Source organism: Nothobranchius furzeri, chromosome 17 (genome assembly GCF_043380555.1).
Source record: "Nothobranchius furzeri strain GRZ-AD chromosome 17, NfurGRZ-RIMD1, whole genome shotgun sequence".
Taxonomy (NCBI): Eukaryota; Metazoa; Chordata; class Actinopteri; order Cyprinodontiformes; family Nothobranchiidae; genus Nothobranchius; species Nothobranchius furzeri.
The window spans coordinates 24,211,044-24,224,315 of record NC_091757.1 but is presented as its reverse complement, the minus strand read 5'-3'; the positions used below and the strand labels follow the sequence as shown (position 1 = coordinate 24,224,315).

Genomic DNA, 13,272 nt, shown 5'->3' with positions numbered 1-13,272 from the left:
GCGGGAATAATAAAAGGTAAATGAGTAAGAGAACAGACCCTGAGAACTGGGCGAAGATCGATTCCTGCTCATTTTGTCCTTGTTTGTTGATCGTGATATCATGTTGTCCATTTCTTGTTCAGTCACCTGACACAGGACAACACAGTGAGTGTATGAATGGAACTCATTCCACAGGGTTCAAGCATTAAATGAGGGGGGGGGGGGGGGGGGGGTAACCCCTTATTGTTTACCGTGTCCTGTCTGGCTGTGAAGCAAGCAGAATTGATGTCTGAATGCTGGTGACAAGCCTTACAGATTTACTCTCAGGTGGAGCATCAAAGCGTCTGCTTTTAATGTCACGCCTGATACTTAAAACTTTATTGTTGTTGTTTTTGAATGCTTTGTAATTCCGACCAGACACGGAGTCAGAGGTGAAAGAGAAAGGAAGAGACAAAACATGGTGGTGGTGGTGGTGGTGGGGGGGGGGGGGGGGTCCACAAAAATAAACAATAATGAACAAGAGTCTGCTTCTAGACCCGCAGAAAGAGAAAAAGCAAAAACAAAAAACAAACAAAAAACAAAGGGACACACAACAATACAACGGGAGCAAACTATCACTGCGTCAACGTGATGATGAAATGTAAAATCAACATTGTTTAACTGAACAATCACACAATAATAAATCACAGTGCATGTAGTGCCCACCATAGCCTTAAGACATGTGCTGAACGTGCCCAAGTCCATACTTATGAGAGCACCATGTGAGCACCTGTGTGTGTACACGCGCTTGTTTATGTAAGGTTTCTCTTTAGGAGCGTCCAATAGAGAGTGTGAGGGGCCACAGATCTGCCCCCCAAAGATGCGCAGGAGACGGAGGGAGCTCCAAGTCCCAGAGATCCAGGCGCTGCCCCAGAACACAGGAACTCTAGGGAGACTGTGACCAGAAAAGCCCCCGCCCCCCTCGAGAGGCGCAGAGGATCGCCCCGGAGGGCCACAACCAGCAGCCGGCAGAGTCCTGGGAGATATCGGCTGCAAGCCCATTAGCCCGTCCGCAACCTCCCACCCCCTAGCCAGCTGAGCCCGGGACCCAGGGGTGACCAGCCCCACCGGGGACCCAGCAGAGCCCAGGGACCCAGACCCCAGCAGGCAGCTACCGGGATTGGTCAGGCAGACGCCAAAAATCTTAAACCCCCTGACCCGGGAGCCACGACCCAGGCAGACCAAGGCACCACACCCCACACCAGGTGTGGCAGGAAGAGGGGAGACGAAGATCTATATCATCAAAAGAAGTTCCAGGAGAAGGGAGGAGTCAAAGGCCCCACCTGACATATTCAGTCATACACAAACACAGTCACACACTCCCTCCCTCATGCTCACACATGCACATACAACCCAAGACTTACAAAAATGCACGCCGGACACCCACTCATGCTCCCCATACACACCCTATTCACTCTGGTCCCGGTACTGCTGCACATGGAGTACAACCATCACCGGTTACCAGAGTTTGACCCTTTCTGCTGGGGTGCTGATGAGCAGGCTCCCCCGCCCAACACTGAGCACAGCAACCCACCACCCCAGACCCCAACCAGACGGCCAGATCTCCCTCCTAGCCTCCAGCCCCAGGAAGCCAAGCAACAACAGAGGTGTGGGGGGTAACCCTAACCCTACCCTTGGATTAGGGTGTCTGCTGATGATGAGACTGACTGGTCCTGGTCCACAATCGGTAAGGACAGCGTAGGCCTCACTGAGAGGAGCATGACGGAGACTGACCGTGTTCACCTCCAGGATCTGATCTCCACGGCTGCACACAGACCAACAGGAATCAGCACCACCCCATCTCCTCACACACATTTACATCACATGTCCTCTGAAACGTTTACCTGAGCCTTCCATCCATCTTTGCCACAGATCCCAGAGCCAAACTGTGGATGTAGATCCCAGGAGCCGAGTTCTCCGGAGTCAGACAGCAAATTCGGATCCCTAGACCAACGCCAGGCTCTGCAGGAGTTAACATCGCATGTTTATAACAACGCACCACCTTCTGTGGAACAGCTGGGGAAAACACTCGGGTAACAAAATGTCTAAGCCTCTATCCAGCAGGTTTTTCTCTGCTAAAACACACCTGGTCTGAATCTGCTGGTGAGTAACAGGTGGCTTTAGAGTCTGATGGGCTGCTGAACAGGTGATTCATACAGGAATCAGGTGTGTTGAAGCACGTAAACAACTGAAACCTGTTGGATAGTGGCCCTTGTTGACCAAGATGGCCCACCCCTGATCTAAGATCCGAAGGTGTGTCTTTTAGATCTAAAGAAAGCCTATGACAGGGTGCTGAGAGAGGAACTGTGGCGGAGCATGAGGAGGTCTGGAGTGACAAAGAAGCAAAATCCTGCAAGCAGGTTGGAATGGGTGGAGGAAAGTGTCATGTGTGATAAAAGGGTGTCAGGTGTGGAAAACAGCAGTGAGAGCAGCCATGTTGTCTGGTTTAGAGACGGGGCTGTGTCTCAATGTCAAGGCGCCTGGCCTTGTGAGGCGATATCTTGTGAGGCCAGGCACCTTGCTTACAAGGACACTGTCCTTCCTTGGTCAAAGAAAACGGTTAAGTAGAACAGACTTGCATCATGTCACGTGACACAGGATATAACATTATATTACACGTGTGGAGTGTACAGTCGGTAAAGACGGCTCTCCCTTGCCCTGCCTCCAACATGCCTCCATCTAAATAGGATAGATTATCCAGAGTTATCTCTGTAGTTATGCTGCTATAGGCTTAGACTGCTGGAGGACACACTGACCACTTTCCACACTCTACTGCTTTCTTCTACAGTCTGCTCTTTAACTGTATTATTTCCTGCTATTTCAGCTGTTAACTTTATTTTCTCTCTAAGTGTTTTTCTCCCCAGAAGAAGCTACAACGATGTTCTGCTGAGCTGTGGTGGCCTCATGGAGGGGGCCATCGTCTAGCACACTGCTGCTAACCACTAAAACATTCTCCCTCTCCTGATAATAACTTTTTGCTTTCCTTGACGTTGGATGTGCTACTACTAGTTTACCCGTTTAATTATAGATCCACTAGGATAAATACAGTAAAGTTTATCTTTCACCAAATACAATATTTACTAAGACATCACAATAGAACTATAGACACACTACTTGGTATATATAATGTTATAATGTTTGTGTGTGTCGGGGGGGGGGGGGGGGGGGGGGGGGGGTTCGCTGGAGTTTTTTACAATTAAAACTGCGCCCACATTTTCAAAGTTAAGCACATCTCTTCTAACATCGGTAGTTTCTGCATCTTTACTGTTCCCCTGCTTCAGCCCCCTCCCCCTGCTTCAGCCCCCTCCCCCTGCTTCAGCCCCCTCCCCTCCCCCTGCTTCAGCCCTCTCCCCCCTCCCCCTGCTTCAGCCCCCTCCCCCTGCTTCAGCCCCCTCCCCCTGCTTCAGCCCCCTCCCCTCCCCCTGCTTCAGCCCTCTCCCCCTGCTTCAGCCCCCTCCCCCTGCTTCAGCCCCCTCCCTCCTCCCCCTGCTTCAGCCCCCTCCCCCTGCTTCAGCCCCCTCCCCTCCCCCTGCTTCAGCCCTCTCCCCCCTCCCCCTGCTTCAGCCCCCTCCCCCCTCCCCAGGTGCTTCAGCCCCTCCCCCCTCCCCCTACGCAGCGTCCGCAAACTCACTGATGCGCCTGCAGCCTCTCGGAGTTCCTGCTGCTCTAAACATTAAAATAATTATTTCATTTTCTGTTCCTCACTTCTGATTACCTTCAATGGTGTCTGTTTGTTGCAACCAGCAGGTACAAAAACTAACTTGTTTTTATTTGACTATTTTTCTGTCCTGCCTGTTTATTATTTTCCTGCATCTCCTCTCAATCCTAAAGAGAAACTGCTACCTGGGTTCATATATATTCACCTCATGAGTTACCTTTGAACTGCAGTTCTAAAAGATCTACCGACCGCTAAAACAGCGGAGTGCGGAAGCAGGGAAACAACTAAAACATGCAGGATAGTGACCCTCGACAGACCAGGATTTCTCACCCCGTTCTTAGAGGAAAGTCAGAGAATGAGTGGCTCAATAAAAAATATAACCTATCCCCAAAACACGTGATATTGTCCAATTTTAGCCAGAAAGAAAGTGTTCAGAAACAATTTCCTAATTGGACCCAAACAAAAGGCAGAAAACTGGCCAACATGTAAAGATGTAGAGTTAGTTTGGGTTCATCTGGTCCATCAGCTGAGCTCATCAGTGTTAAAGTATTTCAGGGGAGCTACTCTGGACCATGTCAGTTGAAAAGTGCTCCCTCTTTAATGTGTTTGTCTGTGGAAGACAACCCCACTGCACTGAAACCACCGCTCGTGGAAAATTCTGCTAAATAATTTTATTTTTTTTTTATTAAAAAATAAAATCGGAATTTGAAGATTTTTGGCAAAATAATGGGACTGACGGTTAGACCTTTCCATGGATACCCAGAGTACAGTGACGTAAAACAAGCTGCGGGATCATCTTTTACTCCTGAGATGTTAGGGTTAGGTTTGAAGCTGGAGTTCAATGGACAGGGAATGGTATTGTGCTGAAGTCACCAGAGCTGTGGCTTTTAAGCTTTTAAGAAAAACACAAAACAAAAGAAGTTTGTAGATGCCAGCTCGTTTCTCTCCAAAGCTTACCTTTGCTAAGTGTGACCTCCATGATAATGCGGTCCTTTGAACCAGGACCTGGACCCCAGTTACCATCAGATCCATCCAGTCCTACTGGCACTGGTGTTCCTCCACTGGTTCTGGAGCTGGGTGATGCAGAGCGACTGGGCAAGGTGGGGGTGGAACATGGAGTCAGGTTGGGGCTAATCAGACGGGTTCGGATAGTTAGGGTCACCACACCTCTCTTCAGCTGCTGCGTAAGAACGACACAAGAGGTGTTTCTTTAGAAAGGTGTTAGAAAGATCTTAATACTCCTCAATACGCAGGCTCAATGAGTCCAAGTCTGGAAAACACATCTATCCCAGTCGTTTTAAAAGTATAAAACTGTTGTTGCAAACCTTAAAGGTCTGGATTGCTTGCTGGTGAGTGAGTTCCCTTAGTGAGTTTCCATTTACCTCCAGGATCTCGTCTCCTACACAGAAACACAGCAAGATTATTCCCAACTCAGCTCTGGCCAGTCTGTTTACATAAACCACAACAACCCCAACAAGTAAACAACAGCAGATCAATTGTTTATTCAAATTAATTGTCAGGTTTGTTTGATCACCTGAACTGGATTAGGCATGAATCTGTGAAAACAAAGACTTTACTCAATTGTAGACTCATTTGGATTAGTCTGTGACTAATAATAACAGGGCTACTCAGGACTAATGGCTGAGCTAAAATCAGAGTTAATACCAAAGCTAGCATCTGAGCTAATACCAGAGCTAATATATATCAGAGTAAATACCAAAGCTAGCATCTGAGCTAATACCAGAGCTAATATATATCAGAGTAAATACCAAAGCTAGCATCTGAGCTAATACCAGAGCCAATATCAGAGTTAATACCAAAGCTAGCATCTGAGCTAATACCAGAGCCAATATCAGAGTTAATACCAAAGCTAGCATCTGAGCTAATACCAGAACTAATATATATCAGAGTAAATACCAAAGCTAGCATCTGAGCTAATACCAGAGCTAATATATATCAGAGTAAATACCAAAGCTAGCATCTGAGCTAATACCAGAGCTAATATATATCAGAGTAAATACCAAAGCTAGCATCTGAGCTAATACCAGAACTAATATATATCAGAGTTAATACCAAAGCTAGCATCTGAGCTAATACCAGAGCTAATATATATCAGAGTAAATACCAAAGCTAGCATCTGAGCTAATACCAGAACTAATATATATCAGAGTAAATACCAAAGCTAGCATCTGAGCTAATACCAGAGCTAATATATATCAGAGTAAATACCAAAGCTAGCATCTGAGCTAATACCAGAACTAATATATATCAGAGTAAATACCAAAGCTAGCATCTGAGCTAATACCAGAACTAATATATATCAGAGTAAATACCAAAGCTAGCATCTGAGCTAATACCAGAGCTAATATATATCAGAGTAAATACCAAAGCTAGCATCTGAGCTAATACCAGAGCTAATATATATCAGAGTAAATACCAAAGCTAGCATCTGAGCTAATACCAGAACTAATATATATCAGAGTTAATACCAAAGCTAGCATCTGAGCTAATACCAGAGCTAATATATATCAGAGTAAATACCAAAGCTAGCATCTGAGCTAATACCAGAGCTAATATATATCAGAGTAAATACCAAAGCTAGCATCTGAGCTAATACCAGAACTAATATATATCAGAGTAAATACCAAAGCTAGCATCTGAGCTAATACCAGAGCTAATATATATCAGAGTAAATACCAAAGCTAGCATCTGAGCTAATACCAGAGCTAATATATATCAGAGTTAATACCAAAGCTAGCATCTGAGCTAATACCAGAGCTAATATATATCAGAGTAAATACCAAAGCTAGCATCTGAGCTAATACCAGAGCTAATATATATCAAAGTAAATACCAAAGCTAGCATCTGAGCTAATACCAGAACTAATATATATCAGAGTTAATACCAAAGCTAGCATCTGAGCTAATACCAGAGCTAATATCAGAGTTAATGCCATGTAACGTCACCAAATGGACTGATTTTCAGATCCCACAGTTCATATGCACGGCCAGAGCAAATAACCCTGGCCACACACGTTCTGCTGTATTTTACCCTGACAGGAGATGGAACGTCTGCACACAGGCTCTTTAATCAGATGACTTCATCAGCTGAACTGAAGCTTCAACAGAAAATGAAATATGAACAAGTAGCATTCTTTTCCTCAAGGTTCTGCACAGAACTTTGTTAGATAAACTTTTATTCCCAGAAGAAAAGAAGATCTTATAACTAAGATTTTGTAATTAATAATCACTAAATATTGCCATGTATAATTATAAATGAAGAAATGTTTCATGAATCTGTTTCAATGATACTATGTTTACTGGATTAGGTCATCACACTTGCAGACAGAGTAAGGCTAAGATAAAGACATGACACACAAATAACCTTGTCCCACATTTCAGAGTTCAGAATCGGAGACTGTTCTGAGATGCTTGGCAACTTCTGAGATAACACCAGGCCTTAAAAAGAGCTTCACTCTCAACCTCAGTAAGTCAGACAGACAGAGAGAGAGAGAAGCTCAGAACGGCCGTCTGAGCGAGCCTCTTCCACCAGAAGGATTTTGACAAAGTTAAAACCTTGAGCTTTTGCACCCGCGAAGCCGAACAACAAGATAGTCTTTTCCTGCAGACAGCTGATTTGTTTAGACTCCTTAAGAGTCCAAGACGCGTGGTTTCCATCCATCTGGCGTGACCCGAAACACATCTATAGGACTGAAAGCACGGAACCTCGGTACTCTACAGCCCTCCGGTACCAGCGGTCATCCGACCCCCTCTGACTTTCGGATCCGTCAAGAGGGTGCCTCTATGGGTAACGTAGACACCCAGATAGCATCTGTATGCAGTTTGATGAATAACAGCTTGTAGCTTACCTGCAAACCAAATTTCCTCCATCCAGGATTCAGCTTTCTCATGCTACCGACTCTGACATACTATAGTCACACCTAGTTCCAGACACCCATCTCTTAGTTCGCATCCGCTCACAGTAAATAATAGTTTAAACCATTTGTCATGTCTTAAATTGTTTGTAAAATAAATTATTTGTTTGCAAACCTGACTGGTTCTTGAATCCTAAACAAAGTGATGACAGTCCCTGAATAAACAAAGTGTCTTCGAATCTTCCGCCTAATCATCTTAAAGACCAAGCAGGTGATATTCTATAATTAATAGATTATCACAGCTATGGGTCACAAGAAATGACAATAAAAATAAATAGCTCTTAAGCATTTTAATCCAGTTTACCCTCTTATTGATTTCATTACATGATGACGAGCTCAGCCAGGTTTCATTAAAATTGTAGACTTCATTAATGGGTTGAATCATTAATTAAAATCAAAAATCTATTTTTCTGTGTCTGGGAGAAAAACGAGGGCGATCTCATTATTCGCCACCAAGGGGCGCTGCTCTCCCTTGTCTTTCACAGTCTGCTGTTATGTACATCAGCCTCCATTTCTCCAGTTCAGCTAAACCACAGGTAATAATTATTTCTTCTTGTTCTAAGATAAATAGATGTATGGAGGTGTGTGTTTGTCTGTTGGAGGGATTCTACTGCACGGCTTGGGTAGTTCTGTCACTGTGATAAGCTTGTGTTTAACTGGAGTCAGGAAACCGACCTCCACTTAGCATTTAGCTGTTTGCTGAATCGGTCTGATCAACTGTTTTAATCAGCCTCAAACGCCGCAAAGTCGGTCGTTTTTCCGACGAGAATTCCGGACACTAATTCTGTATCTACATCAGAATTAGACGAGAGACGCCTCGGCGAATTAATTAGCTCTTAAGCTGAATTAATTAGCAAGAAATCAGTACTGTTACCCATAAGAATCACCCCATGAAACCAGGTCTAGGGTCAATAAAAAGAAGAAGCATAAGCAAAGTTGCATGCCGCAAATTAAACGCTTTACCGACGATTTACTCGGTCGAAGGGCTGATTCTCATCAGAATCACGCCAAAAAGACTCGCTTCACAAACAGTTTGAGCTGTTCGCTAAGGGTTACAGGGCTCACAACGCCACCGAACTAGCAATTCGACAGCGCTTTCAACCGTTCTTGGCAGCGTTTGACTTCGTCATAACTCGCTTTATCCTACAAAACAAGCACCCTGCATGTTTTAGTGGTTTTGAGTGTATAATTGTGACTTTTTGTTGTGAAAAGTGGTCTAAAGCAGGCCCGTCGCCATTTTGGGGACGGACTATCTGTGCGTAACGGAGTGACATCACGGAGTGGCGTGCACACTACCCCTTCCGCACGGTGCATCTAGCTCTGGCTCTATCTTTTGGCACCTCTAGTGCATTACACTTTTTCTGTGCTTCCTGGTGAGATTTCACTGAAATTGTGATAAAATGGAGCATGTGGAAGAATTTGCAACTCCCTCTGTGGGAACAGTAATTACTGATGCTGTTTTATGCTGTATAGGTTCCTCAAACATGGAGGCTTGCAGCCAGGGCGAGTCTACATCACGTGAACTATTACAGAAGCTGCAGGACCACGCAGCAGCCTTACCCAGCGACAGTGGGAAAGTCAAACCAGCTATCCGGGTGGAGCAGCTGGGACGGTTCACTCTTCTTCTAGCTCACCTCTGGGATAAGGAATCAGAATCAGAATAGGTTTATTGCCATTGTCAGTGAACAAACAATTCACAAACTAGGAACTTGCTTCGGTACTAATGTGCTACATATAACATGAATAATAAGATTAAAAACAGAGTAAAATAGAATAAAATATAACAAAAAAAACTAGAATAAAACTTTCAGTGATAAAAAATGGCAGGTAATGGTAACATGGCCGATAACGTGACGTTGTGTCGAGTACAGAAGACGAGCATGGTTGTGTGTTTGTTGCAAGTTCCCACATGCCAAAGACAGTGGCAAGAAACGGAGTCAACAGGTGGGCCACTGAGATCAGATTGGACCCACACTGAACTTGCTTATGCGAGTAAAATCAGCCAGAAGACAGGGGCCCAACTGCACAACAAGCATCCAAGCTGGGACAAAAGAAGATCAACTGAAGATAAAGCATCTCAGAAGTGGACAAACCCTCCATGAAGAATCCAAGGGGTCAGAAACTGTGGCGAGAAGCGAGGGTCACGGAAGGGTCGCAGAGATAATGGATCAGAACTTGCTTGTGGGAGCCAAATTGGGCAAAAGGTCAAGAAGTGTCTGACCCTACCAGCAGGAGAAGAGGCGGAGCTGCAGGAGACAGTCTGAAGAGAGCCTATCAGAAGACAGAAAGCCTTCATGAGGAATGCTGGACTTTGGGAAAAGACACCTAATGGCCTGAGTTCAGCTGAAAAGCCGTCCTGAAGAATTTGTTGAACTAAAAAAGTGTGTATCTGGTAGATGACCCCATGACCTTACTGTCATGGGATAATGATGTATGTGTAACTAGTGAACATTTACTTTGTCTAAGCTGACCCAAGAAGAGTATAAAAGAGCAGCTAGAAGCAGAGCTGACACAACAGTTGGGGCAGACGACAGAAGAGACGGAGCAGATTTGGGATAGAGGAGGTCATGGACGGAGGATGACGAGACAGTTTTTGGGGCAGTCGACAGACACAGTAGCAGGAGCAGTAGCTTGAGGACAAAGTTGGTGTAAGCCAAGTAATTATTCTTAATTAATCATTAGGACTAATTTCTCCTTGGGGGAAGTGGTCAGTTTTATGTCTACTCATTTTTGCATTTTTTAATCTTGTAATAAACTTTTTGAAAAAGAATCCACATTCCTGATTCTTTAAAGGTCCTCTTTGAAGGGACAAGTGGGAGCCCCGACCTATCTTAAGGAGAGGTAAGCACATTAATTACAGGTTCTGAATTATCAGGATTTGCTTTACGGTTTGTGACAGATTGATCAAAAGAAACCTTAAGTAAAGAAGCTAGTCTTCTCCTCTCCCGTGAGTAACGAGATGTCTTAAGGATGATAAGCCAAAACATTAGTAGGTTAATTTAGGCTCTGTTTGCAAGTGTGAAAAAGTCTCCGCCAGCGTGGGAAGGTTGGATTAATTAGATTAATTGATAAATCTATGTTAGCCTGATCAACTAACAAGAATCATTTTCTAGTAACCACCGCCCACAAAAGCTGACAGAGGCGCAAATTAATCCTAATAACCCAAAGAATTGCCAGCGATGGATGGCCTCCCGCTGGACTTCACCCTAGTATCTAAACCAATAGATAACGGGATTAATTAAAAGGAAGTGTGCTCTCACAAAGAAACGAGTATGGCATATCATTTCTCCTTAAAATAGGGAACTGATTCTAATTGAGGAAGTCCAAACCAGGGTCTAGTACAATAAAACTCACCGACATCCCCACGAACCCTGAGAACGCAGCGCAGTCTTATTAAGTTCTGACGGAACCAGGTTTTAAAGGAACCGACAAATAGGACGTGCTCGCGACATGTTTATAATCTATTCACAAGTCTAACGGCAGATGGAAAGAAGCTTTTCTTATGGCGGGAGGTTCTGGTCCGGATGGACCGTAACCTCCTGCCTGAGGGAAGTGGCTCAAAAAGTCTATGACCCGGGTGAGAAGGGTCAGCTGCTATCCGACCTGCATGCCCCCGAGTTCTGGAGACGTACAGGTCCTGGAGAGATGGAAGGCTGCAGCCAATCACCTTCTCAGCAGAGCGCACAATGCGCTGCAGTCTATGTTTGTCCCTCACCGTGGCTCCAGCGTACCACACAGCGATGGAGGAGGTGAGGATGGACTCAATGATGGCCGTGTAAAACTGCACCATCATCTGGGCCGGCAGCTTGGCCTTTTTCAACTGCCGCAGAAAGTACATCCTCTGCTGGGCCTTTCTGATCAGGGAGCTGATGGATGGCTCCCACCTAAGGTCATGTGTGATGGTGGTTCCAAGGAAGTGGAAGGAGTCCACAGTGGTGACGGGGGTGTCCGTCAGGACGAGGGGGAGAGATGGGGCTGTGACTTTCCTGAAGTCCACAATCATCTCCACTGTCTTCTGAGCATTGAGCTCCAGGTTGTTGCTGCTGCACCAGTACACCAGCCGTTCCACCTCCCTCCTGTAGGCAGACTCGTCACCGTCAGAGATGAGCACGATGAGGGTGGTGTCGTCCGCAAACTTGATCAGTTTAACGGAGTCATGGCTCGAGGTGCAGCAGTTTGTGTACAGGGAGAAGAGCAGAGGAGAAAGTACACAGCCCTGTGGAGATCCTGTGCTAATTGTCTTAGTGGTGGAGACATTCTTCCCCAGCCGCACGCACTGCCTACGGTCTGTCAGGAAGTCAGTGATCCACCTGCAGGTGGAGTTGGGTACGTTGAGCATGGAGAGCTTGTCCTGGAGCAGAGCAGGGAGGATGGTGTTGAACGCAGAGCTGAAGTCCACAAACAGGATCCTAGCGTAGGTTCCCGGGGAGTCCAGGTGCTGCAGGATGAAGTGGAGGGCCAGGTTGATGGCGTCGTCTACAGACCTATTGGCTCTGTATGCGAACTGCAGAGGGTCCAGGTGGGGGGAGGTGAAGGACTTGAGATGGGGGAGGACCAGGCGCTCAAAAGGCTTCATGACTACAGACGTCAGCACCACAGGCCTGTCATCATTAAGTCCAGTGATACGGGGTTTCTTAGGGACAGGGACAATGGTGGACAGCTTAAAGCAGGCTGGAACATGGCAGGACTCCAAGGAGATGGTAAAGATGTCCGTGAAGATTGGACACAATACCTCTGCGCAGTGTCTCAGGGTAGCGGGGGAGACACCGTCCGGGCCCGGGGATTTCCGTGGGTTTTGCTTAAGGAAAACCCTGAGCACACCCTCTTCTGTCACTGAGAAGGCAGTGGAGGGGGAGGGGTGGTCATCGGGCACTGTACTATTCACAGTGGTGAAGGTGGTGGGGGAGGCATGTGACACCAGAGTGGCTGAAGAAACCTGTGCAGTAGGGGGGGTGGGGGATGGGTGTTGCATTTCAAAAGGAGTTAAGTTGTTCAGCTAGTTGTAGATCGTCAGCAGCATGTTGGGCCCTAGGCTTGTAGTTGGTGATTTGCCTGAACCCTCTACAGACAGAGGTGGCGCCATTGTCAGAGAACTGCTCCTTTAGACGCATATTGTACCGGGATCTCACCTTCTTCAACTCTTTTGAGAACTGGTACTTAGCGCCCTTGTAGCTTTCTCTGTCCTTGGCTCTGTGGGCTGCTTCTTTCTCCCTCCTCAGCTGTCTCAGTCTGGGTGTGAACCAGGGCTTATCGTTGTTAAAAGTGACCCTGGTTTTTGTTGGGATAATGCTGTCCTCACAGAATTTTATATATGACGTCACAGCGTCTGTATATTCATCCAAGTTGTCTGTGGCAGATCCAAACATGTCCCAGTCTGTTGTGTCCAGACACACGCGAAGCTCCTCCACAGCCTCGCAGGTCCACTTCTTAGAAGTTCTGACTGCAGGTTTGGAGAGCTTCAGCATCTGCCTATATTGCGCATACTCAGCCCCATAGAAAATCTGTGGAGGGAGTTGAAAGTCCGTGTTGCTCGGCGACAGCCCCAAAACATCACTGCTCTCGAGAAGATCTGCATGGAGGAATGGGCCAAAATACCAGCTACTGTGTGTGCAAACCTGGTAAAGACCTATATCGTTTGACCTCTGTTATTGCCAACAAAGGT

At 46.1% G+C, this 13,272-nt stretch overlaps 1 protein-coding gene across 5 annotated transcripts in view; it reads right to left on the bottom strand.

The window, feature by feature from the left end:
• pdzd2 (PDZ domain containing 2) overlaps nucleotides 1-13,272 on the bottom strand; it is a 369,757-nt gene that overhangs the window by 71,551 nt on the left and 284,934 nt on the right. For 3 of the 5 annotated variants that reach the window (XM_070546319.1, XM_070546322.1, XM_070546320.1), the window contains 5 exons: nucleotides 5,002-5,075; nucleotides 4,634-4,856; nucleotides 1,863-1,980; nucleotides 1,651-1,783; nucleotides 39-126 (listed from right to left, as the gene is read on the bottom strand). In XM_070546319.1, the coding sequence (XP_070402420.1) occupies nucleotides 39-126; nucleotides 1,651-1,783; nucleotides 1,863-1,980; nucleotides 4,634-4,856; nucleotides 5,002-5,075 (636 nt within the window). The remainder of the gene's footprint in view (nucleotides 1-38; nucleotides 127-1,650; nucleotides 1,784-1,862; nucleotides 1,981-4,633; nucleotides 4,857-5,001; nucleotides 5,076-13,272) is intronic. The other 2 variants (XM_070546321.1, XM_070546324.1) reach the window with 2 other exon arrangements.